The sequence below is a fragment of the Cupressus sempervirens genome, chromosome 9 (assembly GCF_028749045.1).
Source record: "Cupressus sempervirens isolate cs-2001-9-10 chromosome 9, ASM2874904v1, whole genome shotgun sequence".
In the NCBI taxonomy this organism is placed as follows: Eukaryota; Viridiplantae; Streptophyta; class Pinopsida; order Cupressales; family Cupressaceae; genus Cupressus; species Cupressus sempervirens.
In genome coordinates this window covers 349,774,648-349,799,935 of record NC_143126.1, presented here as the reverse complement: position 1 = coordinate 349,799,935, position 25,288 = coordinate 349,774,648, and the positions used below count along the sequence as shown (strand labels likewise).

General features: G+C 37.2%; 1 protein-coding gene across 2 annotated transcripts in view; it reads left to right on the top strand.

Moving 5' to 3' along the window:
* The window catches only part of LOC149538750 (F-box/LRR protein), a 224,082-nt gene that overhangs the window by 105,789 nt on the left and 93,005 nt on the right, over positions 1-25,288 (top strand). For both annotated transcript variants that reach the window (XM_089800074.1, XM_089800075.1), the window contains one exon: positions 15,809-16,009. In XM_089800074.1, coding sequence (XP_089656200.1) covers positions 15,809-16,009 — 201 coding nt within the window. The remainder of the gene's footprint in view (positions 1-15,808; positions 16,010-25,288) is intronic.

Sequence of the window (25,288 nt, the reverse complement as noted above, 5' to 3'; positions counted from 1 at the left end):
CTTTAACCCATCTACAATTTGTGGACGACACCTTTTTAGCTGGAGTAGCAAGTATAGAAGAGGCTAGAGTTATGAAGGAAACTCTAGAAATCTATGGCAGAATCTCAGGGTAGTTTATAAATTGGAACAAATCGGAGATTTTCTTCTTTAATACCCCTCACATTCTCCGTGTTAGGATATGTAGATTGTTGCAAATGAGAGCGGGTCTGCTGCCAAATAAATATCTAGGAATTCCTCTCTTTGAAGGTAGAAATAAATCTGAGTTTTGGGACAGCTTGATAGAGAAATGCCAAAAAAAAAATGGAAGGATGGAAGGGGAGATGGTTATCTTCAGTTGGCAGTATTTTAATGCTTCAAATGGTCATCTCAGCAATGCCCGTTTTCTCTATGATGTGTATGGGTATTCCCAAAAAGGTTATTTGTATTGTTGAACAAAAAATGAGAAAGTTTTTTTGGAATGGCACTAATGATGGAGATAAAATCCCCCTCTTGGCATGGGAAAAGATATGTAAACCAAAAGAGGAAGGAGGGGTAGGCATCAGAAACTAGGAAGTAATGAATAAAGCTCTAGGAGCTAAACTTGTTTGCTCCATATATGAGCATCCACTGCAATATTGGGTGAGGATCTTGAAAGGAAAATACCTAGACTCAGATGATACTCATAGAATTTTAACCATCCAAAATCCCCCTAAAGGGTCGGCAATTTGGAACTTTTTACTCTCATGCAGGAAGACTATAGTGAAACATATTTCATGGAGGATAGGAAATGGGTTAACTGCAAAGTTTTGGGAGGACTCATGGAATGGGTATAAAGTTTTGGATGCGGAGGAGGCAAATGCAAATTTAAAGGCTTTCTTCAAAAGGAAATGGGGCAATCAGGTAGCAGACTACATGGTAAAAAAAAATGGCCCATTGGGTATGGAATGGAGCTGGAAAGATGTGCATGAAGAGGAGTTAACAGACGCACAGACCCTACGAATGCAAGACATTTTTTTACGTAGAGAAATAGTGGTTAGATCTACACAGGACAAAATAATTTGGTGTGGATCCAAATCTGGAAACTACTTAGTTAAGCTTGGTTATATAATGTTGGCTGAGAAAAGTGAGGATAAATTCACTTCTAAAGATTTATGTTGGAACAAAGATAATCTACCTAAAGCGGGGGCTTTTGCGTGGCTAGCATATAAAGGTAGGATTTTAATAGCAGAAAGACTAAATAAATTTGGAATTAATGGTCCATCAAGATGTCCTTTGTGTGAAAAGCATGAAAAAACCATTGATCATATCCTGGTTCAGTGTCACTATGCTAGAAAGTGCTAGGATTATGTGCAACTCAACTTAGGATGGTAGGGACCAAGAGAAAATAGTGTTAAAGGGGTGATGGATAGTTGGCCTAGAGTGCAAAGAAAATCGACACTATCAAGTATTTGGATAGTTACTCCATCTCTTATTTCATGGGAACTCTGGAAAGAACGCAATAGGAGAATATTCAGAGGGGAGAAAGAGACATTGGGAAGATGTTTAAATAGAGTGATAAATTCAATTGAAGAAATAGTTAGCACTTCAGCTACACATAGACAAGTATGAATATTCCCTACACAAATGATGATAGAAATCTACAGGCATCTTGGCCAGGAATTAGATTTAAATCCCCATCAGGAGCTTTAGTTATCAAAAAAAAAAAATGATGAGAAGTTAGTTGAATGGAAAGTTCCAAATGAAGGATGGGTGAAGGTATGGGGCAGCCAATAGCAACTCGGGATTGTCAGGAATCGGGGTCATCTTTAGAGATAGCAGAGGAAGAGTCCTTTTACACGGCGCAAAAAAATTACCTAGGGGAACCAATAATATTGCTGAATGATATGATATGATACGATAGATTTTAATGACGTCCACGAGACTAAAGTAGTCTATGGGACCCATGCAATCACCCTCCCGAGTCGGGAGCGGAACTAGTCAGTTGTAAAGTTTTGGATAACTTGTCTCTCCTTCTCTGAAGTTTGGTAATCAAATCCGCTGCTCTCTTCACTTGATCTTCCTCGAATAAATAGTTGAAGTCCTTGTTCTGCAATATTTTTGTATAACCAAATCTGATGTCATTGTAAGCCAGGCAGTCCTTGAGAAAGTGCTGCTCTGTCTCAACTATTCCCATATTACAAAATAAACATGTTCTGTCTGCCCACTCTTCCTTTGGAACTTGCCACCTACCAGTTTCACATCGCAGCTGATGTGAACTAGTTCTAAGTTGTGCCATCAACATTTTTGCTTTCCAGTTAATAGGTGCTCTTATATAGGCCTTTTCATCATGACTATAAGTGGGATTAAATTCTTTAATGTAATAGGATTTTTTCCGCCTTATGCGTCTTGTCCACAGAATATTGTGAAATATTAGCAGCTTTATTAGCAGTCAGAATAGCAAAAAGAGAAGGAATCAAAAAACTTCATTTGGAAGGTGATTCTCTTCTGGTGGTGCAAGCAATAACAAAACTGCAGGTAAATGCATGGCATCTGGAAATGGTGATAAACGAGATTATTGATGAAGTTAGCCATTTTGAAGAATATAAAATTTCGCATATAAAAAGGGAAGGAAACGTAGATGCAGATTTCTTATCCAAATGGGCTATTTCATTATATGATGATAAATTGAGAATTAAGCATATAAATAGCATGAGGAATATGCATTTAAGCTGTGAAGTGGAAGTGTATTTATTTACCAATGAAAGGACCAGTGAAAGGACGAGATTAGCTGCATCTAAGATTGGAAATGCGGAAAACTTCATTGAAAATCCTAAAATTAATGAATGAGTAATTCAAACTCATGTTGTCAAAGAACGGTTTCATAAAGATGAAGGTAGTGGTTTTTGAGAACATTAATTATCCTTGCCCGCAAGATTGGTAGTCTTTTATATATGTGTGTTTCTGCAGGTTTATGCTGTTAATGTTTTTGGGGGCAATTAAGGAGTGAGCAGACAAGTTCAAATGGAGCCATCTTTCACTTTCAGAACTTCAAAACAACAAAAAGCGTTGTTTGGAAATGTTGCAGACTACCGGATTAAGAAATTGGTTAAATGCCCAACAGAGGCGGTCATCCAAGCTGTTCAAGCAATGCTGGGGCCGTTATTCCAAGGAGCCGATCACAGGTGGAAGTTACAAGTAGATATTGCAGCCATGATAATGGTTTGGGGCTTGCAGATTGGGGAACACGAACAAGTGGTTGGGTGGGTGATGAGGGAGCTCTTTGAGAAGGATTTAATCCCAAATATGGATGCCCTTTTGGAATGGGCTCACCCAGGGTGGGCATTCGATTTTAGTGAAGGATATGTGGATGAGGAGGAGGGCATAGAGAAAGGAATTGTGCCTTTTGTAAATTGGCCAAGAGGTTTTAAGGACCAAGAAGGCTACACAAATGAGAGGCGGCAGGCTTGGAACGCTTTAAAATTTTCCATTATGGATTTTAAGGAGGAGCAGAACAGGAAGATAGTGCCGAAAGACTATCCAAAAGGAAAGCGCTTGGCTAGGAGCAAGTGCAAGTTTTGAAGTGGTAAGTTTTAACCAAGCTGAATGTGTTGTGAGATGCAAAGCTCAAAAGGAGTGAAACCTTTTTTGGAGAATGCTGCGACAACCAGGAAGGGGTAGGATGAAGTTTGACAGTTTTTGGAGGTTGCAGAGGCCCGTGCACACTTAATTTGCAAAAAGAGAAGATGGAATGTGGCAGATGATCGGCCGACATCAAGTTGGAGAAGAAGCAGCTATGCGACGAAGATGTTTTTGTATTTTTTGATGGTCGCAAATCCACTTTTAAGTGAAAGTTTTCTTTTCATCTTGTGTTTCTATGTAAAATGTTGTAACTGACCTATAAAGAGGTCATGGAGGTTTTAATTTTTTAAAGCCATGTTTTTGAAAGACGGTCCAAAGTAGTAGGACTTGTATATCGATGTAATCTTTTTATGATATAAATTTCTATTTAAAATGTTGTAACTGGCCTATAAAGAGGTCATGGAGGTTTTAATGTTTTAAAACCATGTTTTTGAAAGACGGTCCAAAGTAGTAGGACTTGTATATCGATGTAATCTTTTTATGATATTAATAAAACTATCTCTATTACTGACCAATATATATATATAGAACTTTATAAAGTTGTATGTGTCAACTTATAATATTGACTCTGATTGCCCATTTAATTAAGCACTAGTCTTTTACTCCTAATTCATAATCCATATGCTGGCAACTGTTTCATTTCTTTCCATTTGAAGAAATAATATATTCATTTGTTGCATTAATCTATAATTATTCTTTATTTAAAACATTATCACATTTATATAATCATTTATTCACAAATTGCAAAGTTTGAAGTTTTCAATAATTCTTATCATTTTGAAAGCTTTTGCTGTATTCGCGTTCTAACCAATTTGCTTTAAGCATCTTGGATTTAAGGTTGTTGTCCAGGATTAGGTACACCCGCCTCAGTTTTGTAGAGCTGGAAGCGCAAGGGATTTGGATTGCATTGATCAATCCCATCAAGTTGGCCTTAACTGGTTGGATATCCCAGCATCGAGCAGGCAAGGCTTGTAGGATTTCAATCTGCGGTTTTGGGAACCAACACGATGTTATCTAGGCAGATCAAAGAAAGTATATATTATGTTGAATGAATGTGTCCATCAATGGACATGTCTTCACATGGTGGAGACAAGTCCATTCATGACATACCCCTTCTTATGCACTGATACAATACAAGGAGAGACCTAATCACTTAATCGGGATTAGTTATGATTTTATCCTTGACCAAATAATAACATATATACGAGATGGCCGATTCTGAAGGTGATATAATCAGACTTAACATCTGATTTATTTCCTGCAGTCGATCATCACCCAAGAACATGAAATAACCACTGTTAATTATCTATAATCTGCAAGTATAGATTAGTCAATATGCTTGGGACTGTTATGATGTTACGATCTAGTATGTGAATGATAGGTATATTCAAGCAATAATATGTAGATTTTTGTCATTTATCATTCATATATTTGGCCATAGCTATCAGACTTCACCAAAAACGTTGGGATTAAATGCATAAATCTCTTCTCAATGAGCCATTTTTGAGCAAGAAGTGCCTTTGGACAGGCTGTTTTTGAGCGCTTGCATGTGCTTGAAAACATGGAAATGTATGGAAAATCGCCACCCAGCAATAGAGAGATCATAGCTCTTGAAAAAGGAAGTAAAGACGGGTTTTTAGAACCCAAAAACATATGATTCCAACCTCCAAATGGACACCAAGTAAGAAACACTTAAGAACGAGGTTTAAAACGTGTTTTCCTGATTTTAAAACGACATGCATTTGCTCCATGAATGGCCGCCCAGGTCATTTTGTTGAAGGTGCGCATAAAAACATGCTTTTCCAAGTGGAAAGCACATATAAAATTCTTCAAAATTTCTGCCCTAGCTTGGAGAAGCAAAATACATGAAAGTAATGAGTAATCAGAGGTTTTTAGGAGTCAAAAACAAATGCAATCCATGCAAAAATCGCCACCCAAGCTCTTCTGGTTGAATGGAAGCATAAAAATGGGCTTTTTAAAGTTAAAAACACATGTATTTTGACTTGAAAAGGCCACTATGCCCTTTAAGTTATTTAGAATGGGCTTTTCATATGCAAATGCATGTACAAATGGGTAAGAATTTGCCATTACACAACTTTTAAGTTATAAAGTTTATAATAATGAGCTTCTTATATGCAGATGCATCTTAAAACCCGACTTACACATGTTAAGTTACATAGATTTGGATATATTTTAAACTCAACATATGTATTTGCATTGACAAAGCCCACCTTTATGCATTTGGGACTTACAATATATTGATAGTGGAGTTTTGAAGGTGATTTTTATTATGATGGCATGCAATGTTAAATAAAAACTCTAGTCAATTGCATTAAAAGTAACTCGTGACTATATTTATATGTAACATAGTTTTAATGATATACTATGTAATTGGATTGAAAAAACCCACCTTTGCATTAATAAAACATTAAAAACTATATTCAAAATGTAATGTCCCCTTTTTTGGACATTAGAAATATTGAAGTCTTATGATATATAATGTTAAACTTGACTATGAAAGCGTAGACTCAAATTATTAAAAGGTCAATTTAATGTTATAAAGAGGGCGAAAAGTCAAGGAGGAATAAGACAAAATGCTAGAGGGAAGTTGAAGAGTCAGAAGGGAATAGGACGAAAGCCAAAGGGGAGTCAAAGAGTCTTAGTTTGTGTATTAAAAAGGGAAAGAGGCTCATTCTTGGATATGCTTGATTTATTATTATTTTAGAATTCAGTTCTCTCTTGTGAGAGTATTTGGAAAGCTTCAGCATACTGCTAGTATGAGGACGTAGCCCCTCGTGCCGGCAGACAATGGACACAAACCCATTGTCTGGGAGACATCAATTCAGGTGTTTTATATGCGCTTGCAGGTTCTTATTCTGGTATTCCAATTTGACTGTTAATCTATATTTAAGATTGGATTTGTTAGTGTTGCTTATTGTATTGTTGTTGTATAATGCAATAACTAATTTTAAGGAGTTATAAGAGTTTGCTGGTATTATCTTACTGGTTTGTAACACATTGTTATATGCTTGAATTCTTGAATATTATTTGGACAAGAACAAAATATTATCTTGTGGAGAATCTTATGGTTTTATTATTGTATCGTATTACATCTGCCTATGTTCGAGTTTTGAATACTATATTCAAGAAGTAGCTAGGTAAATATCTGGTGGAGTTTTCTACTGATTTCTTTTGAGTTTGGTAATATATCTGCATATTTTAGTCTCATTTATTGTTGATTGAGAAATCTAGTAAATATCTAGTTTGGGATATTTTAGTGGTATCAGAGTTGGTTTTCCTACCAGCCTGTGAGATTGTATCAAAGACTGTTGTATAAGTTCATTATTAGAATTAGCAATGTTTTTGCACTTAGGATATTGGTAAAAAAGTAGAGGTTATTTTATTTAGTTTTGGGTACACGATGGTGGAGCGGATAATCTTTGCGTACAGTGTTTGTATAATAAATGGAGAGGCCTATTGGGATGGAGCTAAGATTTGCGAGCACTTTTTGGAGGTTCTCTTAAGTTACAAGTTGTATTTTCTATGAGAAAGGTTCCATTTGTTTTAAATTGAAAGTGAAGGGCAACATAGATTTAGCCATGTCCATATCAATTCAGGTGATTCAACTCATCCACGACCGCTTACAACTGTTTATCATCATCTGCAACCAATAGATGCAATTCCATATACAATTTCTTTAAAGCCATTTTTGGTTGCAGGTATCCGATTGGTTTTCTGGATGAAGAAAATATTCTTGCACATGGAAGACAGATCACTGCAATTGGCCATCTGCACTTAACCGAGAATGGGCAACTTGGTATCAAGTTGTGCAAGTGGCTACCATATTTCTTGACCTATCTCACAAAGGATCAACTACAATTGATAATGACAAGTTGCAGAAATATTGGAGGAAGTTGTTGCTCATTAGCAAGGAGAAGTCGCAACCCAGGACCCACGAAAGGTGTAGGAAAGAGGAGTATAAGCTATTGGACGTGGCCATGTATAATACTAGTGTCCACATACGTTTAGCAAGATAAAAAAGGGTGGAGGCTCGATTACAGGAAGACGGCCATAATATTGCTACAACAGTCACGCACAAGGAAGTTTGGGTTGTAGTGTGGAACAAGGGTACCTCAAAAGACCGATTGAGAAGCAAGCCCATCCTTGCAGTACACCTAGGTCCGAACACTACAGAAAAGGGCTTTGCTGTTATTTTGAGATTTCGTCATAGTTTGAGAAAACCACATTTGTGGTCAATTTCTGCAAAAGTCGTGTGGAGTGCCAATTATCCACAATGGGGAAAAATGGGAAAGCTTTATAGTCGTTGTAGTTGGAATCACACATAGGTGGAGGAGCAGTGACATTATTCAATTCTGTAGATAACTTCCTTGTCCCCCTACCCTACCCGGGGAATGGTGCAGAATGGGGATTATATAGATCACACACGACATAGGGAGTAAGTCCAGAACTGCAGGGGCAATTGTTGAAGTCAAGGTAAAGACCAGTCGTAACCACAAACCATCTATTTCACTCCAGTTATTCTCTATTGGTGACAGGAACATTTAGCTTGGTATCCAATGCTTTTAATTTTGGCCCATCTTGATAAAGAAGGCAGGAAAATTGTGAAGTGTATGGTGTAGGGGAATTTGTGGTTCTTCGTTACAATTGTGAATCTAATAAATTGCTAGTAAGTGTAATGGTTGACGAACAAGGAATAAATCACCACCTGTACTGGGAGTAATAGTTGAAGCAGTCAGATGTCGAGACAAATGAAGTATACCCAAGTTATAACGTCGTTCTTTGAAATGGTAAGATTTATTGTAACCAGTTGGTGAATCATCGACAAGTTTTCAAAAAAGGAGCCACAATTCATTTTTGATCCGCCACGTGGGGGTTCTTAGGAGTGAGAAAGTAACGACCCCTACACAGAAGCCGTATAAAGCATGCCAAATGGGAGCACATAGAAACAAAATCATGACCAATTAACAGACATGTTTGCAGTTCAGGTTGAGACTTTTGTTGAACCAAATTTTCTATCGGTTTTCTGCTTGCATCGAGAAAGGTAGACATTGCCATTAATCTCCGCTATCGAACCTTAGTCAATTGAAGGAATCTTTCTGGGTTGGAATTCAGTTCAGGAAATATCGAATGTAAAGGTAAGACGCAAGCACAAGCTTTGGAAGCAATCTAGTGAGTCGAAATGATATTCAGGTATGGGATTTGAATAGACGAGCATTGGCATATTATATCCAGTGGGAATCGAACGTCACTGCACTTACTGTTATTCAGGGAACTTCTTGCATCTATCTTGGTGATGACCTAGGAAATGTCACTGTTGTCAAATATGACCAAAAAAATTGTGAATTTTCTCAGATGCCCTATCATATTCCTGTACACATAGTACAAGAATCTTCAAAAGATCGAGATCGTTTTCCATTTTCTGTGGTTGGCATTTAGCCACAACCATCTTCTTTTGGCACTAGGGTGGTTCTTACATATGAAAATGGATTGATTATTCTATGGGATTTGTATAAAGCATATGCTGTTGTAGTCAGAGGTGGTGCAAATCATTATTTAAAGAATGATAATACAACCAGTTCCACAAGGATGAGAGATGAAATAATAGGGGTAGAAACAGATGATAGCGACAAAGAGAAAGAAATTTGTTGTGCTTACTAGGCACCTGTAGATAGGAGTATACTTGCTGTGGCATATACTGATGGAGATATTTTGTGTAATGAGAGTGCATGATTGAGATATCAATTTCTAAGATATGATTATTTATATTGCTATATGATCATTATTGTGTGATAGTCGTCTCGCTTTTCATAATAGGAGGCTTGGAATTCTCAGTATATTAGACTAGTAGTTATTTTTATATTGTTCTTCTTGATTGGTATTTGTTCATTAGTATTTGGTCTCCAAGCATATTTCAGGGTTACTTGCAAACTGTTTGCAAAAATGTCAATGAAGAAAGCCTGAATTCGTTATAGAACTAGGAAAGGGGATACTTCAGTGATATTTCAATACCATCTAACGAAAATAACAGGGGCATAACAGGTAAGTTTGGGTGATTGAAGACATCTAATGAACTGTTCAGAAATCAATTGAACCGTATAACTTTCTAAGAATATAACCATTGGCAAGAGAGTTTTCCTTCAGATAACTTGGCTGGAACCATTACAGGGTTAAAGTTCATAGATTCTTACTGGAGTTATCCGTACTATGTTGAGTTAAAATGTGACAAAGATTATATGGTTGATCTCATGAATTTCTTGCAAAATAAGAATCCACAAATACACTCAAAATCTTTATATGACCAATTTGATATAGTTGGGACATCTTTCAAAGAAGGATATTGAGTTTCAGGGTTCAGGAAAGGTACTATGAAGCTGCAAGAGTCGTCAACCCAAATATTGATATAAGAGCAGAGATATTCAACATTTACAGAGAATATAAAAAACTTCCTAATCGAGTTTAGAATGACTTATCGTTCATCGATTACTTGGGGCTTCATCTAGAGTAGTGAAATAAGACAGACATGGCAAAAAGAAAGCACTTTGTTTTGGTTTAGGATCTTCTTGAAAAAGACCAGTGCAAAAATTTGTATGAAAAATTTACAGTTGATCAAAATCATCTAACAGAGGACCTTGAAAAAGAAGTGCAGTCAACCCCCATTGATTTGTAGCCTTTTGGTGATCACACAGAAGAGGTGACACAGAGTGCAAGTTTCTACGTTGATGATTTGGAGATTAGCTTTGTCAAGTAGGTGGATGAGGTTGGTTGCACAGGAGGTAATAACAGGTTGGGATTTTTGTGTGATGAACCATATATTTCCTATGCCCATGACAAGAATTCAAAGGAACAATCCGAGATGACACTACAAGACGATGAGATGTATTAACATGACAATGAAATGCATGCATTTAGAAATCAGCTAAAGGTTAACGAAGAAATGATTGTGGCATCTTTGGTACGTTATGACAACACTCACAAGATGGTTGAGGATCTCTACAATAAGGTTCAAAAGGGAGTGGAAGAAGAATGGTTTGTTTCTGATTTGCAAGTGATCAAAACAACTCTTGAAACTATGAAATCAGAATATTTGTATTTGCTTTCCGATAGGGATAACATTATTAAGGTTGCTGAAACACATGTCGATCAACTGAATAAAGAAAGGAATGAGATTAAGGAGCTCATTAGAGAGCTTAAGGAAACCCAAGAGGGCATTAAATGCTGCTTGGATTTCTCTTCAAGAAGCAGATAATCAGTTTAGGATCACAAATCACTCTTAGGAACATGAGGATAAAGAGAGGCAGGAGTTTTTTCATGAAGTAATTGATGAAGTTGATAGCATTCAGCAGACATATGACTTGGACAGCTGCCCCAAACAATCAAGTGCAAAAACGTCAGATCACATTCTGATTGTAGATAACTGTTTGTTTGAAGTAGATGCTGATTTGATTTCCAATAATCCCCTTTTTGTGATAAATCAGTGAACTCCTTTTGATTGCCAGGAGGAGGATGATTTGGATTTCATAATATTGGATCCTGGTATAGCTTCTAGGAGCAAGTCTTCATCACAGGATGGAAGTGGTGAATTGATGGGAACACAACCCAAGAACAAAATGGACACAACAGAAAGGGAAAATTATATTAACTGAGAAAATAAGCTATTACAAACAGTACAGAGAAAATAAACTTCAGAACATGCCCTAAGGGCTTACAATAGCATACATCTGGAGATAATTTCTCCTTTCAGTACCTCCTCTCAAACTCCACTCCGAATTGCCTTTTACAATGCCAAAAATCTCCTTAAATAGACCTCGGAGGGTTAAGGACTAGGAGTACATTCTAGAAAGTGCTAGTAGGCATCCACCGACAAAATAGAAGGTTCCGAAAGCTGCGGTAGAAGTTGGCACAAATCTAGAAGAATCTAGAAATGGTAACCGAACTTTCAGGAGGCATAACTTTTGAACCGTAGCTCCGATTGACGAACCGTTTACATTTTCGGAAAGCTCTCGAAGCGCTCTATAGCCCTATGGACTAGCTTCGCTCATCCCCCATTTTTCGGCCCTTTTCGAGGTCATTTAATGCCCCTAACCTGACTTTGAAGCATTCTTAGGAGGTCTCCAAAACCCGGAAAACTACAATAACTTTCAAACCGTGGGGCCTTTTGACCTGATTCTTTTTCTGGAATGCTCTAAATCACAATTACATTCATCTGGCCAATTCACACCTTCTAGGTCACCAAAATGATGGCCAAATTACATGCTCCTATTTTTTCGGGATTTTCTAGCGCACTGATAGTTGAACTGTGAGAGTTGGAACCTTTATTTGGCCCAAATGGGTATCCAAAAATGTAAAGACATGAAATAGAAACTAAGTCTAAGGACATTTTTTGGGTGACACAGGATTGCCCTTATACCTCTGGATGCTCCTGCATCATGAATTGATTACAGTTGTTCATCATTGGATCAGTCTAAATAGGACTCCTGATTTCACACCATACAGGAGTTGGTTGGGTTACATACATTAGCCTTTGGATACATTTTGGTGTAGTTTTGATGAGAGTTATGGTACAATCTCAAGGATCGGTTTTACAGCTTCATTCTTTTTCATTGTACCTATGTACCCGAAGCTTCTCTAGTTTGATTATGATAGTATAGTATTTGATGCATCGAAGGTGTTACTTTTAGTTTTAGAGTGAATTGTTTATTACATCATCTATTTAGGTCGGGTTGTTACCATCTACTGGGTTATGCATAGTTCATTGATACATTTCTACCTTATCATATCGGCTGGTTATGACAATAGGGTCTGGGATCTAGGTGTTGAAAATATGTATCTATGGCTTATTGAGGATTTTGTTACAATGCTGTGCAGCGTGGGACTAAATGCGAGGATAATCAGAATTGTTTAGTTTACATGTGCAAAGTTTTTTCAGAGAGTTATATGGGATCCATGGATCTGGTTGAGAGATAGATTGCAGAGTGACACCTTGCTTCGCAGTATGGCCATAATTGTTTTCATTTTGGTTTACAGGGCTACCTGCAGACTTGTATGGGATCTTGGTACTGATTGCTTGAGGACAAACAATTTTAAGGAGGGGAGATTTGTAATGTCCCCTTTTTGGGATATTAGAAATATTGAAGTCTTATTATAGATAATGTTGAAATTGACTATGAGAGCGTAGACTCAAATTATTAAAAGGTTAATTTCATGTTATAAAGAGGGCAAAAGATCAAGGAGGAATAAGGAAAAATGCCAGAGGGAAGTTGAAGAGTTACAAGGGAATAGGACGAAGGCTAGAGGGGAGTCAAAGAGTCTTAGTTTGTGTATTAAAAGGGAAAGAGGCTCATTCCTGGATATGCTTGATTTATTATTATTTCAGATTTTAGTTCTCTCTTGTGAGAGTATTTGGAAAGCTTCAGCTTTCAGCTAGTATGAGGATGTAGCCCTTCACGCCGTTAGACAGTGGATGCAAACGCATTGTCCGGGAGACATCAATTTAGGTGTTTCATATGCGCTTACAGGTTCTTATTCTAGTATTCCTATCTGACTGTTAATTTTTATTTAAGATTGGATTTGTTAGTGCTGGTTATTGTATTGCTTTTGTATAATGCAATAACTAATTTTAAGGAGTTATAAGAGTTTGCTGGTTTTATCTTACTAGTTTGTAATGCATTGTTATATGCTTGAATTCTTGAATATTATTTGGACAAGAATAGATTATTATCTTGTGCAAAATCTTATGGTTTTATTATTGTATCGTATTACATTTGCCTATGTTCAAGTTTTGAATACTATATTAAGAAGTAGCTGGATAAATATTTGGAGTTTTCTATCGATTTCATGTGAGTTTGGTAATATATCTGCATATTTCAGTTTCATATATTGTTGATCGAGAAATCTAGTAAATATCCGGTTCGGGATATTTCACAAAACTTCTCAGAGTGATGTGAAATTTGAAAGTGGGGTTCTAAATCCACTTTACATATAAATGACATTATTACTTTGTGCAATTATCAATAAAAAGTCCACTTTTAAAATATTTTTAATAAAGACATGCAATCAGGCTGAAAAACCCCCACCTGTAGCATGCTTCAAACTTTAATAACTTGAACTAGACAAGCCTGGTTGAGGCCTAAGATAGCTCGAAATGTGCAGAATTTCAAGGACAATTATCGTAGGGCAAAAACCAAGATTATAAACCAAACACAAATATAAGAAAAACAAAAAAAAAGACTTAAAATTTGCCAAAAATCAAGTGCAATCAAAGAAGAAAAAATTGTTTGACAGCATTAAAGTAATTAACTTGACAAAAACCTTCAAAAAGAGTGCATAGATAATGCTAAATAAAGATCAACTCAAGGATGACAATTGCCTTCATGACACCTTATCAATACATCAAAAACTGAGGACACACCTATGAATCCATGAGAAAATTGCATAGGGTCATCCCAATTTTGTGATGTCAAAATCGAGGACAACATAACTGTTGATCACTTTCTCAGTATCTACTATTAAAATATTGATTTATTTCAGATGCACACTCCCTCTTCACAGCAGATTTGAGTTGAAAAGTCTATATGGATGTCAACTTTATTAATATATTCCTCTATTTCTGCTTCGTTGGCTATACTTTATTGTCTACATGTTTATTTAATAAAGGTTTTTGAATTCTTCTTATGTTTGGTCAGTCTTGACTCTCAACAATCAGCTATTCTCTTCTATTTTAAAACATCATGTCTATACATTATTTACTTTTATATCTTATAAGACTTATACTTCCAATAAAACCAGAAATAACAATGCATAGTAGATAGATTGACAATAGTATATCTTTATTCATATAAACTAATTATAGAGAACTATATCAGGTATGATTAATCATCTAACTACTTTCCTTGACTACAAGAAACCTATTTAAAGAATTCAATGATTGCCAAGCAGATCACAACCGTTGACAACTACTGCTAATCGACCAAATCAATGGTGACAAAACAAAATCACAAATTTAGGTGCAACTAAATTCATAAAAGATTGCAGGAATACACATTGAAAACAGGCCTTGAAATTCGCACCTCAGTTTCATTGTCACTACTTATGACGTGTGACATTTTGGAGTTCCATGATTTCAAAATTTGATTCATGAGCCCAAGGGTAGGGGCACAACTGTTTTCTGATTTTTAAATTCTTTTCAATCCCCAAATTCAAATTTTAGCGTATGTAAGTTTGCATTGCTTTATGGCTGTTGCATGATTTTTTCATTACAGAAAATCTTCAATGATGCTTTATCTAACGCTATATCTAACTAAATGTTAATCAGTCAATGCCTTGATGAATTTGCAAAATCTTTTTAACTACTTGAACATTATTCTCTTGCCATGATGAATCTTTAAAAACCATATTCGTTGATCTTTACAATACATGAATGAGAGAGATAACAAGAACATCATTGACAGTTGGAGGAAGCAATGAAATATGGCTCAACTTGACAGAAATTTTTTTTTTATTTGAAATTGAACATGATACAAAAATTTCATATGGATACAAGCAGTATACGTGAAAATGTTTGACCTGTAGAAATAAGAAAGACCCTGCCTATAAATTGCTGACTTTTACAATGCAATGAGCAACTTAAATTCTTGTAATACCAACAAAATGACAGACATGGCACAATTTTTACAACTTGACTCGGACATTTTTGAGAAATCGTATGGATCAAGTTTGTTCCTAAATCACGCATGACTTGCAATTTTGACAGTAAATTATTTTCCCTTGAAAACTTGAAATTTGACTTGATCTTGTTAGATGACATTGGACTTTTGCATATTGTTTAATGTTCTTGTATTACCTTGAGAAGAAGAGTTGACTGAGGTAATTGAACTTGGAGGGTTCATAAATTTAAAATTGGCATATTTAAAAATTGAGGACACTGGGGTATAGGCTAAGGTGGTGGTACTTTTGAGAATGGAAGGGTGACAGTATACATGTAACTAAGTTATTAAACTTATTTAATTTTCATGTTCTCAAATTCAAGTTGTCCATAGGTGCATTTCAGTTATTGTTTTTTATTAAGTTTTAACCATATTTTTCATTTTTTATTTTCTAAGCTTTTAGTTAATCTTTCTTTTGACAATATTGGAAATTGATTCAAATTGTAAATCATTTGTAAATTGAAATATATGGTATACTATCCTTTCAGAGGATGGACTACATGGGGACACTGTTATTATAGGTGGGCTGGCAGCAGAGCATGAAGGAGGTTGCCTTTCCTTTAATAGCCAATATTTGGAAACTTCAACTTTGGAAAAAAAATTGAAGGATGGGAAGGCACGCAAGGAAGGTCCTGACAGTTATGATGCTGTTGCTCTTGTATTTGCAAAAAGCAAGAACGACGACATTGGTAATTAATCTCTCTATTACTTTTTCTCTTTATTTCAGTTTTAATGATCTTAAAATCCACAGTGGCGGTGGCTGTTGCAATTACATTTTGTAAAAAAAATATTAAAGTAAATTCTCTGTGTGGTTCTCTCTGTTTTCTCTGTGATAATGTTGATCTATGCTTTGTTTTCCATCTGCTCAATGTTTGCCTTTGGACTCTTCATTGTCAGGGCTATTTATGCTTGTATTACATCTTTTTTAAAATCAGTGATAGAATATGTTTTTATTAATCGCCATAAAAGATTTACATTCAAGTATATATTAACTATTGGGACTACACTTCTACTATGTAGAAACTATATATGATCAACATGACACCAGCAACCCAAAAATACAGTCTACTGTTCACCAATCCCCATAACATATAAGCAGCACCCATCACCAATCCCCATAACATGTAAGCAGCACCGGTGCAAAGCTCATGGGTCTGAAACTGCAAAATACCCATCAACCTTTGTATGCAGTCCAACACTAAAATTAGCCTTTCTCAAACAAGAGCCTAACAAACCTTGACAAAAGGAACCATAAATTTTGACTGCACCAGCAATTACCCAAGAGAAACAAGGCAAAAATATGAAGAGGCCACCCATCAAATTGACCCTAGCTGGGGTTTCTTTGGCTTCCCTATAGAGCAATTAAACGGATAATTCTCTGGCCCAAATTTCACCACCTTTCTACTAGCCTTTTCTCACTCCATTCATTCCTTCTCACACTCCATCTCCCGTGCCTAGAGAAAGTTCTTCAATGAAACACAACAAATTTGGGCCTTGGCTTTGCACTCTTCCTGATTTCCATAAACGCTCCTAACCAAGAAAGACTGCACCAGTGACCACATGGTGCCAAATTGCCTCCAATCACCATGATGGGCTCAGAGCCGTATCCTTAGTTCCACCATTGCCAAGCTTATCTTTAAATCGCTACACCATTCGCGTGTTTTACACTCCTTTGTGCTCACATTGCCTTCTCCTTAGAGCCCACGCTGGAAATGCAAAGGCAATGTTGACAATTGAACAAGATTTGTATTCTGTCTTATTAAAGTCCTCATAAAGGATGAGGCCTACAATTTGTCGGAAGAGGGATTCATCAATTTTGAACACTTCACACAACCTCCTCTCAGTAATTTTGCCTCGAACGAAGTTTTTGCTTTGGAGAAAGTAGAGTGAAGTTGGCCTTCATTTATATAAACCATAGTAACGAGACATGCCTCAAGCTGGGTGAGTTGTCCGAGTCAGCGAGTCAAGTTACCTCAGCTGGGTCAAAATGATCCGTGACCCTGGTTCGGCGGATCAACTGAGTTGACTCAGCTGACTTGGCTGGGTGACATGGCTACGTCGCCTAGGTGACTCGGCTGAGTCATCTAACTTGGCTGATTTTTAATTTTTTGCCTTTCCAGTTATGTTATCGATGTGTGTTATGTATGTGATCAGATTACCTTCTAATTTATGATGTTATTGTGGCTTTAATCTATATTCAATAAGGGGTGCATGGAATTAATTTAAATCCAAAAATATCTCTAAATTTCAAGGGTTTTATCACTTTGTGGAGTCACTGCCGAGTTCGAGCTGGGACACGAGTCGAATTACCCTTGCCGAGTCCGAGCTAGGTCCGAGTCTCGTTACTTTCATATAAACACCTCGCTTTGTCATTGCCTTCTGTCCCACCAGAATGAGATGTGGCAATCTGGCTAGGCTAGGGTATTTAGTTAGCTCCATATGTGCTCCACAATACGGCTTGTCACATCACTTTATTATTCTTTCATTCACAGGTGTACTCAAGAGCAACTCTTCTCCCTTATTCCCTTTAAAATCCTCAAAAATCTCATCCCCATTATTTCACATTGTCACTGCCACATTTGATAGTGTGTCTGCTAGTTGGTTTCCACCATGTTTTACCTAGCTGATCTTGGAATCTTCAAAGCTGGCGAGGGTTGAATAATATTTTCTATAAATTTATTTCAGTGTCATGCTTGCACTTTGTTGGGTGAATATTTTGCAACCGACAGTTTTTAAGGATCAATTACAAAATATTGGTTTCGATCACAGTATGTGGACAATTTCTCCTAATTATTGATGAAGGCTTCCCCTTATTGTTGCTACTAGAATCAACAAAACACTTAACTACTATTTACACTAAGCTAAATCAAGGTGGGACATTCATCCTATTCTCTTATTTTAGAATAGATATTACAATTACAAAATGATCTTTAATCAGCAGTGCAATTCTCTTACAAAGTATTTGGTGGAGTGGGAATCTTGGTAAATAGGAGATTAGACATAAGAATAACCTTCAAGGTACCAACTACTTTTAGTAACGTAGGAGTTCTCAGAAGATCCAAATCTTTTAATGACCCCTCGTGAGATTATGAAAACAAGAAGCAAACGTGTGCAACTCAAAATCTTCAAAACTTATTCCACCTTGCATGCACAAACAAAGAAAACTAAGCGGCACAAAATGTACAAGGTATTTCCTTGCTTGAGTGCTCTACGTTAATCTCAGCCTTGATAAGAAGCTCGAAGTTTGAACAGAAAATCTGAAACCAAATTATAACTTTGAAATCAATATGCAGCTTAAATTCTGCAAGATTCAGTTCAAATCCATCTTGAACAGAAGTACGAAAATCGCAACCAACACAAGAAAATATCGTGACATAGCACCTTGATTCAGCACAATTTTTCAAAGCAAGTTGCTTCTTTTATTGAAAGAAATTCAATTTTTGTCCAACCCTGAAGTCTTAGAATGCATATACAAATTGGCAAAGCTTTATTGCCTTGCCAAACGATAAAAATTACAATGCAACACCCTTCTATATATAGGTTTGGGGCCAAGAGAAAAAAAGGTGGGAGAAGTCCAACTAATATTGACCTTTATCAAGCTAACTTGACCTGCAATTTGATTACGTGTAATGACTTTATCGGTTGCAAGTTACATGTAATTTTCCTGAAAACAAATTACAAGTACACAATTGAAAACTATACTAAGTGTGTCAGAAGAATCGATTCTATTTACATTATCCTTTGTCACATTCCTTATGTCAGTACAAGGTGCTCTAGAATTGAAGTACTCAGATTTGGTGGAAGCATCTTGAATTGGGACAAGAATCTGCATCCTTAATTGTCCGGCATCACAATGACCTTTATTGGGAAGACATTTTTTCGGTGTTTCATGACCATTTTACTGTTGAAAGCATTTTATGCTCTCAATCATTTTATTACTTTTCCACCTCCTTGTATGGCTTCGCAATGTTATTGTTCTTGCTTTGTGTCCTCTAGTCTTGGAATCAGTTTGTAAACTAAGACCAATGCTTGGATTTGTTGATTGGTAGATCATATGTGCAAACAAGAGAAGCCATGGAACTTTGTTCCAAGCTAGAACTTTGCAGATGGAGCTATGCATGTGAACAATAAGATTAAAGGGGCTTTGGATGAGAAAATTTGAAGGAAACATGATAGAATCAACTTCTAGAATGAGGCCAATGAAGAATTTTAGGTTTTTTGATGAGCACTGCAAGTAGATAAAACATACGCATTTGGACTAAAAAATGGGAAGTTCAAGATGAAAATGCATATACCTATCATGGAGGATAACTTTTACTTGTATTCGAGATTCAAAAACCCGATTACATGTATATTTTAGAAGTGCTTTTACCTGCATTTGTGTTTCGTAATCCCAACTACAAATCACTTCAAAAGCCAAATTTGGGTTTTGGGAATTTTCATTGCATATGGGATTGCCATCTAGGAATTTCATACTTTAAGAAACATTTGGAAATACCTCTTTATTTGAGAAATGAATTGTAATTGGGGTTCAAAATCCTGATGACAGGCTGGGAAGAACATCCTCATTTGGGAATTTAAATATGTAATCGTATCTTAGAAACCTGACTGCCTATAAGGGAAAAATCATATACTGCGAATTTCAAGATTGGAACTACTCACAAGGGGTGTTACTTTCAACAACTATATTTTTCTCAAATTGAGAAGCTAGTTGGAGAAGGTAGTGTTGGAAGAAATAGAAACAAATACAAAATCCTGCATATGTTTATATTGCAGCCACATTGCAATAGTTAAAATAAAAATTCACAAAACAACAATGAAAAAATGAAAATGCCACACTTGGACCAAAAATGACCTAGAGAAATGATCTTTAAGAAAAAAAAAAGGTTGAAATCCAATGCGAACACCCAATGATGCAAAGGGCTGGAAAAATACAGATGCTGAAAAGAATCAAATGCCTCAAATCCCTTCCAAGTAAAAATTTGCCAAAATGCAGAGAAAATGACATATGTAACGAAACTGTAGAGACAAATGACACAAGTACACAACATTTCAGTTTGATTGGGTTTCTACTACCCAGGTTTGCATCTTAGAGACTTAGTTGACAAATGACACAAGTGCAAAATGTTTCAGTTTGATTGGGTTTCTACTACCCAGGTTTGCATCTTAGAGACTTAGTCATCGTGTTAAATGTTGTAGAAACGCTTGTACTCGATTTAAAAAAAAATCTCGTCTGGCTGTTCTAGGGCATAAGGCAGAACTTGAAATCAAATTAAGAACTTAAGTTTTTATGAAATAGTCTTCATTCTAATGATAGCTTGCTTGCAATTGGATAATAAAATCTTGATTACATGTTAAATCATCAAACAAAATGACAGTTTTAACAAAGACAAGCACAAAACATGTAATCGGGATTTAGGAACCTGATTAGATGTGTTATTAACTTGCAATGCATTCGAAAAGTCACACCTAGAAGGTACGTTGGGTTTTGGGATTTCCATTTCAAGAAACGTGTTTTCACAACTTAAGGAAAACAAGGGAATGAATATCACTTGATATCGGGATTTAAAACCCGGCTACACATGTTATAAGGAAAAGTAAAACACTTGCAATTGGGATTTAAAATCCTGACAAGAAGTATTATAGGAAAAGAATAACACTTGCAATCAGGATTTGAAATCTCGGCAGAAAGTATTATAAGGAAAACACTTTCAATTGGGATTTAAAGTCACCAAGTATTATGAGTACTATTTTCCCTTAAACAAAGTACTTGCCTTCAACACATAACTTTTGTTTGATTATCCAAGACCTTAAATAATAAAAGAAAAAAGATCCAAGACGCTAAAGGGAGATCAAAAAGATTAAAACAAAGAAGAAAAATTAATTACAAGCTCAAGCTTTTAAGGAAGTCAAGTATGTACAATCAAGAAAACAAAACTCGAAATCACCAAGATAACCAAGGAAAAATTGACGAAAGACTTGAAAATTGGCAGTTAAAGGACAAAAAATAAGGTGGATGCAAGGTATGATTCATTGCCTTTAGGAATTAATCTCAAAACATTAATCTTAGAGAGGAAAGATATGATTGTTTACCGTACAGGGTAAAATTATACTTATCGCATGTAGTATAGTAAGATATAACACATAACAAACAGTTTATTAATATACGCAATATGCACTCCAATGCTTACAATATGATTATGATGATTCCAAAGTCCCTTCCGGACGGTGTACATTATACTTTCTTGAAGGGGTGACTCAACCGTCACGTGCCCTTTTAGATACAATTCTACCTGTCGGCTACAATATAGAATTTACTGACATCATCCCCCCCAAAAAGTAAAGTCATCTCTGGATGACAAAATAGAGACAACCCTTACAAAAAAACTCAAATTACAACCAAAACAATTAATTACATCAATATTTAAATACTAAGAAGAGGGATGCGTCCCTAGTGTAGTAGCTGCCTGTGCTTTAAGCTCATTCAGCTCTGCTCGTAGCTTATACACTTTCTCCTTCTGTACTTTGAATTCCACTTCAGCCTCCATTTGAAGCTCCAAAGTTGATTGCATCATCGCAACAATTTCGCCCAACTCTCTCTCTTTCTCATCTGCCCGTCAGCTACAATATAGAATTTACCAACAACATCATCCCCCCCAAAAAGTAAAGTAGTCTTCGGACGACAAAATAGAGACAACCTTTACAACAAAACTCAAATTACAACCAAAACAACTAATTACATCAATACTTAAACACTAAGAAGAGGGATGCGTCTTTGGTATAGTAGCCGCCCATGCCATAAGCTCATTCATCTCTACTCATAGCTTATACACTTGCTCCTTCCATACTTAAAATTTTGCTTCAACCTCCATCTGAAGCTCCAAACATGACTGCATCATCCTAGCAATCTTGCCCAACTCTCTCTCTTTTTCATCTGCCACCCACTTCTTTTTGTTGCTAACTGTTCCTTCTCCGCAGCCACCTTCTGTAGCTGACTCTGTTGGGCTAACAATGCTGCCCTGTTGGATTCTCAGGCTACCCTCTCCTCGGCTAGGCTGGTAACTGACTCCTCCCGAGCTCTCTTTGCTGCTACCTGATCTACCTGGCTCCTCCGAAAGGTGTAATATGCATCATTGTGTATCTCAACTATCTCCAAAGTCAAAGCCTCTACTCGGCTTTCCATATCCGGACCTCTCGTAGTGGCCCAATCCTGGCGCATCTTTGTAGTTTCCACACTTGGCCATCCTCTTTCCTCAAAACAAACTGTAAAGGTCACTGGGCATCCAAATTTCATGAAAGATACCACTCTCTCCAATGCCTTTACTACTGAGTCCAAAGCCTGTATCTCTATAGAGGCCACTACTTGGCAAGCCTGAGTTACTATATCAACGAAGAATTCCTGTCTCACTACTATTTCTAGCGCTATTGGAGGCTATTGCTGAGCACCAATAGCCCTCTGTACTACTTCCGCCATTTGCTCAACAATGCTACGTGGTAGTCTATCATTCTGTGTCGGTTGATGTTTCTCCACCTATGCCTGTAGAGGGTCTTCCTCCGAAACTACTTCTTGCGTAGGTGTATTCAGGTATGTCACTCGAGGCGCTGGGGTATGGTGAAACCTCGTACTTAGGTACGTGCTCAACCTCTGGGTTATGCTCTCTCTGTCTAGCTCCTCAGGTGATGCTAACAATGTTGCATCCACCGTGACCATTGCATATCAACCCACTATGTCCAAATGAACACCTGGTGTCCTCAAACCCTTGCCTGTCGGGATCTCCATCACTCCCTCTTGAGTGTCCATCTTTTCCTCTAGAACAATTATATTAGCCTTTGCCACTAGTACGGTTGGGAAGCCCTCTTCGTCAATTCCTCTAGGTAACCCCATGGCTACCTTTGTTACGGTTGTATCAAGTACTGCGACTAAAGGCTCGGTACTCCCTGAAGGTGCTAATATTGCTGGCCGTGCTACTGGCCATGCTATTGGTCTGGCTACTACGGTGACTGGCATCATGAGAACAAGTTGCCTAAATTGTTTGAACCCAGGAATGTGAACACCTGCGGGGACTAAGTGCAAGTGGGAAGTAGCTGTGAGGGTCCTTAGAAATAGTAGGGGCGGTGCTGTAATAACTTTGACTTCCTCTTCATCATCCTTGTCCTACACTTCCTCCTTTGAGTCACTGTCCTCGGAAGATGTGTCTTGTCTCCCACTATCCGTGTTCTCGTGCTCAAAACTTTGTACTTCCTGTTGCATTCTTTTCTGTCCAATGGCCTTCTGCCCTCCAGGAGTATCAAGGTGCCTCCACCGCATAATCGATGGCTCCCCTGGTTCTGACGGACTTGGCTTAATTTCTAATATATCATTTTGTATCATCCGTGCAGTATCATTAAGAAATAGACTGATGGCGCAGTGTGGTATGTAAAAGGTTTTGTGTTGCAACGGCATGAACTGCATGTGCTCAGCCAACAAGGATGCCTAATCATACACTGTGGCATTCATGATACCGTTCATCATGGTTACCTGCAAAAATGAAATTTTTGATGCCTTACTCGAACTGGTGAGTTTGCTCTTCACTAAATCCATTAGACAACGCCAATGTTCTTCCAGCACCTTAGATTTCTTTAGTCCTTTTGCCTTGGAAGAATCTATCAATGCTTTGCTTTCTGCCTTCGACCGTTCCCCACACACCAATTCTACGAACTGCTCCTTGGTTTTCCGGTCGATTTTCTTTGGTTTATTATTGATTTTCCTTCCTCTCTGTGCATGACTTGGTATGTTGAATATGCTAGTGAAGTCTACGGCTCTGAAAGATATCACTAAATTCTGTCTGAGGTAAGGAAATGAGCATCTTCATGAGAACTTGTCATAGGTTTCTAGCATTGTGCAAAGAAATCCTTCGAAGTCATGAATGCTTCTAGAATACTGGCATCTGCAACGCCCATTCAACCTGTGCCCTTCGTATGCTGTCCTTTACAAAGTGATCATTCAGAGCCTCCTGCCACCATTTTCTACACTCCAGTCTATTCAAACCCTCGAACGCCACATTCTGAGGTGTGAGATGTGTTGTTGCAGTTGGTTGTGCCCTTGCTTTCTTCTTGCCTGTATTGACTGCAATATGTACACCTGATGGTAAATACTGTACATTTTTGTTCATTGTGCTGCTTGATGAATCTTCTTCCAGTTTCTTCTTCCACACTCTCTTTTTGGCTGAATGCATAACTGTCACCTTTTTTGTCGTTTTGCTTGAAGGAGACAAAACAATTAGGTCAGTTGCTCACACCTCATCACATTCTACTGTACACCTTTTCTTCTTAATGGTACGACTCTATAACTTGAGTTCCACTCTACTGTACGGTTGCTTCCCTTATGATACCACAATTTACCAAATGCTGATTCCCCTTATGTTTCCATTAATTTTATATGGTACAGAATACAACTATGTTCCAATTGCCTACGTTTTCTTTATAACACTTTGACGCCGTACTAGGATGCCGTATGGTGTACAGTTTTAACTCTCCTTCAACTCCTATTTTCCTTGGCCATACAATGGTTGTTCCTAATACCAGTCCGTGCCGTGGTGTTCAACACTCTTCTCTTCTGAGTCTTTACTTGCAGAATCATACGGTATGAATTTGCAACCTTTCTTATGTTGGCCGTATGATGCAACTTTGCTCTTTTCACTGATGTCCATACGGTGGTATATGACCTCCTTTAGTAAGCTATCTTCTGATAGGCCGTACGGCTTTGTTTCTTTAGTGAGCCACACAATACACTGTTTGTGTGTGACTGTATAGTGTTTTTAAGTGTCCTAATTCTGCCTTCTATTATCGTAGTATGGTGTGTTACATGCTTTGTATGGTTTCTGTTTTTGGTAGTTGTATGGACTTCCTTTCTCATCTCCTGTACGGTAGGCTCTTGCTTTTGTTTTTTATGTGCTTATAGTGCCTTCCTTCTACCGTACGACCATACG